Genomic DNA, 3,462 nt, shown 5'->3' on the forward strand with positions numbered 1-3,462 from the left:
GAGGCCTCCGAACCAGGAATATTTAAGGGCGTAACATGTTAATGACGATCGAATTCAGCCGCCGCATTTATCAAGACCCGATCATTCGTACGCTGGGATTGGTCAGATACGAATGTTTCATGAATCACACGTGTATCCTATCGTACGACCAATTTTGTGCTCAGATCTGCGCCTGTTTTCACGCAAGATTGATAAATGAGGGCCAATATGCTTTACATTAAAGTAGCATTAACAAGTGACATGAGAATACAGTAGGTCATATCCAGCAACCCTCCAAAAGATATTAATATCACCCCACAATGACACAAGCTCTAACAAAATAGTTTAAGGTGTGAGAATTACATTGACAGTCAAGACTCCACCTCCACATGAAAACTATAAGAGAGCTCAGATGTTATGAGATACTGAACAGAGCATGCTATCAACAGTCAAGGTAAGGTGAGACCTCTGAGCTCTCTGTCTGAGTAATCTTTAACATCAAATTGTTCCTTATCTTTGTCATTACCTTAGTTCCAGCAAATTTATATTGAAATTATACAGTATATTCGAAATTTGCATTATTTTATAAAAATTGTATTATTAGTTATAGTTAGAATTATACATAAAATAATTACTATTAATAATTCGCTATTTTTCATCCAGATGGCAGTGCTGTGGCAGCTCATGCTCCTGTGCTGGGCATGGAGTCCTCTGTGTCTGTCAGCCAGGGTAAGCTTCATTGGAACACCAGAAGAGTGTAAAAAGGCTCACTTTGTCCCCGGTTACAATCTGGGTGGAGAAGGCTTCGACATCGTCAAAATGGAGCGGAAAGGTGCCTATGTGATCGACACTGAAACATGGAAGCTTGGCAATGGCACTTGCAAGTTATACAGAAACAGCTACATGAATAACGAAAATCAGAAGATCCCAGTTGCCGTTGTGGACTGGAGAACCCTCCCTAAGTGCAGTTTAATGGTTTCCGGTACAGTTTATGATTCTGTTGAAACTCTGGTCAATGACTCCACATCATCTGTGACCAATGATTGGAAAATCGGCCTGGAAATCCCAGTAGACCCCACTGTGACTGTCGGTGTTGGCTTGGGAGGTTCCCACTCAAGAGACTCAACCTTTGGCATGAAAAAGTCAAAAGAAGACCAATACACCTTCTTTCGCCATTCTGTCAACTGTAACTTCTACCGGTGAGTATCTGGACAAATATTTGTCTTCTCGTCATTAATTGTGAAGTTACTTGTCGACTTGGTAACCACCAGTTAACAGACAAATGCTTTGTTTTGCAATGGTTTTTGGTAGCTGACAATAATGATCAAGAATCATTTTACTTAAAACAAACAACATGAATGTTAACAAGTGATTAAAATCGGACTATGATGCACTTACTTTTAACTTTTTATATACTTTCTCTGCTTCACAGCTACAGACTGACCACAAATCCTCCACTGAGTCACGATTTTGAAACTGCTGTCAACTCTCTTCCTTCCTATTCACATGGAGCTGAGCTACTGTATTACAATCTAATTGACACCTACGGCACACATTACATCATACAAGTGTTTCTGGGAGGGGAGATAAAAGCAATCACTGCTGCCAGTACCTGTAAGACAACCATGAACGGCCTGTCAGCGACAGAGGTGAAGGACTGTTTGTCAGTTGAGGCCTCAGCTAGCTTTGCCAACACAGCCAGCATAAAGGCCATGTATGAACACTGTCAGAAAAAAAAGAAGACATTAGATCATGGCCAAAGTTTCAGCAGCTCATTCAATGAGCGTAACACAGAGGTCATTGGTGGAAACATTGATGGAGCTGATATCCTGTTTGAAGGCCAATCAAATCCTTCTGTCTATAATAACTGGCTTACCTCACTGAAGAACATACCTGATGTGGTCCAATACAACTTAAAGCCCCTGCACACCATACTGCCAAGTGCTCATCCTGCAAGAGCCGGGCTGAAGCAAGAGGTGGAGAAGTACATTAAGAAAAATGCAGTGTTGAAGAAATGTTCAGAAACCTGTAAGATTGGGCAGAGGTCAGGCAAGAGGGATCCTTGTGCTTGTGTCTGCAACAGTAATCAGAATATCAAGTCAAACTGCTGTCCTGCTGGGAAAGGTCTCGCAACATTAAAGGTGTTCAAGCTTTATGCACAGGGTCTGTATGGTGACGAGTGGACTCAGACAGATGGTTCAGTGGAGGTCGCATATGGTGACCAGGTAAAGCGCACTGTCATCATAAGTAACAACGACAATCCGATTTGGCCAGAGACCTTTGAATTTGGAGCGATCAGCATCAACATGAAAGACAGACTTACATTCAGTGTTTATGATGAGGATACTTACTGGAACAGTGATCTGCTTGGTATGTGTTCATTTGATCTGCATCAAGGGACAGTGAGCGACAGCTGCATGTTAAATCATGGTACCCTCTTCTTCTCCTACATAGTAAAGTGCGCACCAAGTCTTGGTGGTCAGCAATGTCAAGATTACATGCCTTCCCCCATGAGTGCCTCTCTGGCCACGGCCTTCTACACCAGAAACGGGGTCCTTGCTGGAGAGTCAGGGGAGAAGCATGCAAAATCAGTCAGTCAGTCAGGTGGAGGAGAGCTACTGAAATGACATAAGGTGATGACAGGATAACCGTTATTTTGCCTGTAGTCAATAGCATATTTTACATTGTTACTATTACTTATCTTTCTTTCTCTGACTTTTTTGGGAAAAAATAATTCAACATGTTGTCAGTTTCTCAAATTGAATCCAAATATGGACACATAATCCACTGTGTATGCCTCTCCCTTGTTAGTTACAAAACCTGCCAATAAAGCATCAACAAAGACAAAACAGGTGTTGTCTGATTTTATGTTTTATAAAAATGTGTGTTAAAAAAGTTTGGTTTTGTGTTTAAAATGTACTACTGAAATGTGTATTCAGTATTGTATTAGAATGGAGGAGTTTTTCAAGAGTATGAACCAATTAAAATATATTTTTTTAGATACTTATTTTAGTAAGAGTAACTATAGTGTCTTAAATGAGACACCACAAAGTCGTCATGCACTATTTTGCACAGTATTTTTGTTCTCTAATAAATTTGGAATTATTAAAGCTAGGAAGGAAGGCACTAAAACTGATCCTACACTTTTGCAATGTAGAAGCTTCTACTAACCAACAATACATTATCATGGTGACACTGCTGTGTCTAAAGTTAATGCACATGACAACCATGGGAGTCATAAAATGTGTTAGAGTGGGAGGAACTGAAACCCAAAATAAAGGAAGAGAGACACATTTGCATAAAAGAGGGAGGGCAAAGAGTAAGGACAATAAACAAGAAAAAATAAGTCAAAACAAGAAAGACAGAATAACGAGTAGGTTGTTTTTGGTGGGCCTTGCTCCTCATGCTGGTATCAGTGGCTGCACCATCAAAGCATTCCAGCTCCCTAAATTAAAGTTAAAGCTTGCAGACTTTCAGCCCCCC

General features: G+C 40.6%; 1 protein-coding gene across 2 annotated transcripts; it reads left to right on the forward strand.

Annotated features, from left to right (window-relative positions):
- The first annotated feature begins 348 nt into the window (after positions 1–348).
- On the forward strand, positions 349–2,828 carry LOC111655478 (perforin-1-like). 2 transcript variants are annotated; one of them, XM_087174141.1, is made up of 3 exons: positions 349–433; positions 643–1,178; positions 1,412–2,828. In XM_087174141.1, the coding sequence occupies exons 1-3, from the start codon at positions 416–418 to the stop codon at positions 2,604–2,606; spliced, it is 1,749 nt and encodes a 582-aa protein (XP_087030267.1). In that variant the 5' UTR covers positions 349–415; the 3' UTR covers positions 2,607–2,828. The 2 variants fall into 2 exon arrangements, with proteins under 2 accessions (XP_087030267.1, XP_023262678.2); XM_023406910.2 differs by having other exon boundaries at positions 423–438.
- Positions 2,829–3,462: the final 634 nt, after the last annotated feature.

This window comes from Seriola lalandi, unplaced genomic scaffold, assembly GCF_002814215.2.
Source record: "Seriola lalandi dorsalis isolate HSWRI2012SDOR001 ecotype SW California unplaced genomic scaffold, Sedor1 jcf7180002054318, whole genome shotgun sequence".
NCBI classification, from domain to species: domain Eukaryota; kingdom Metazoa; phylum Chordata; class Actinopteri; order Carangiformes; family Carangidae; genus Seriola; species Seriola lalandi.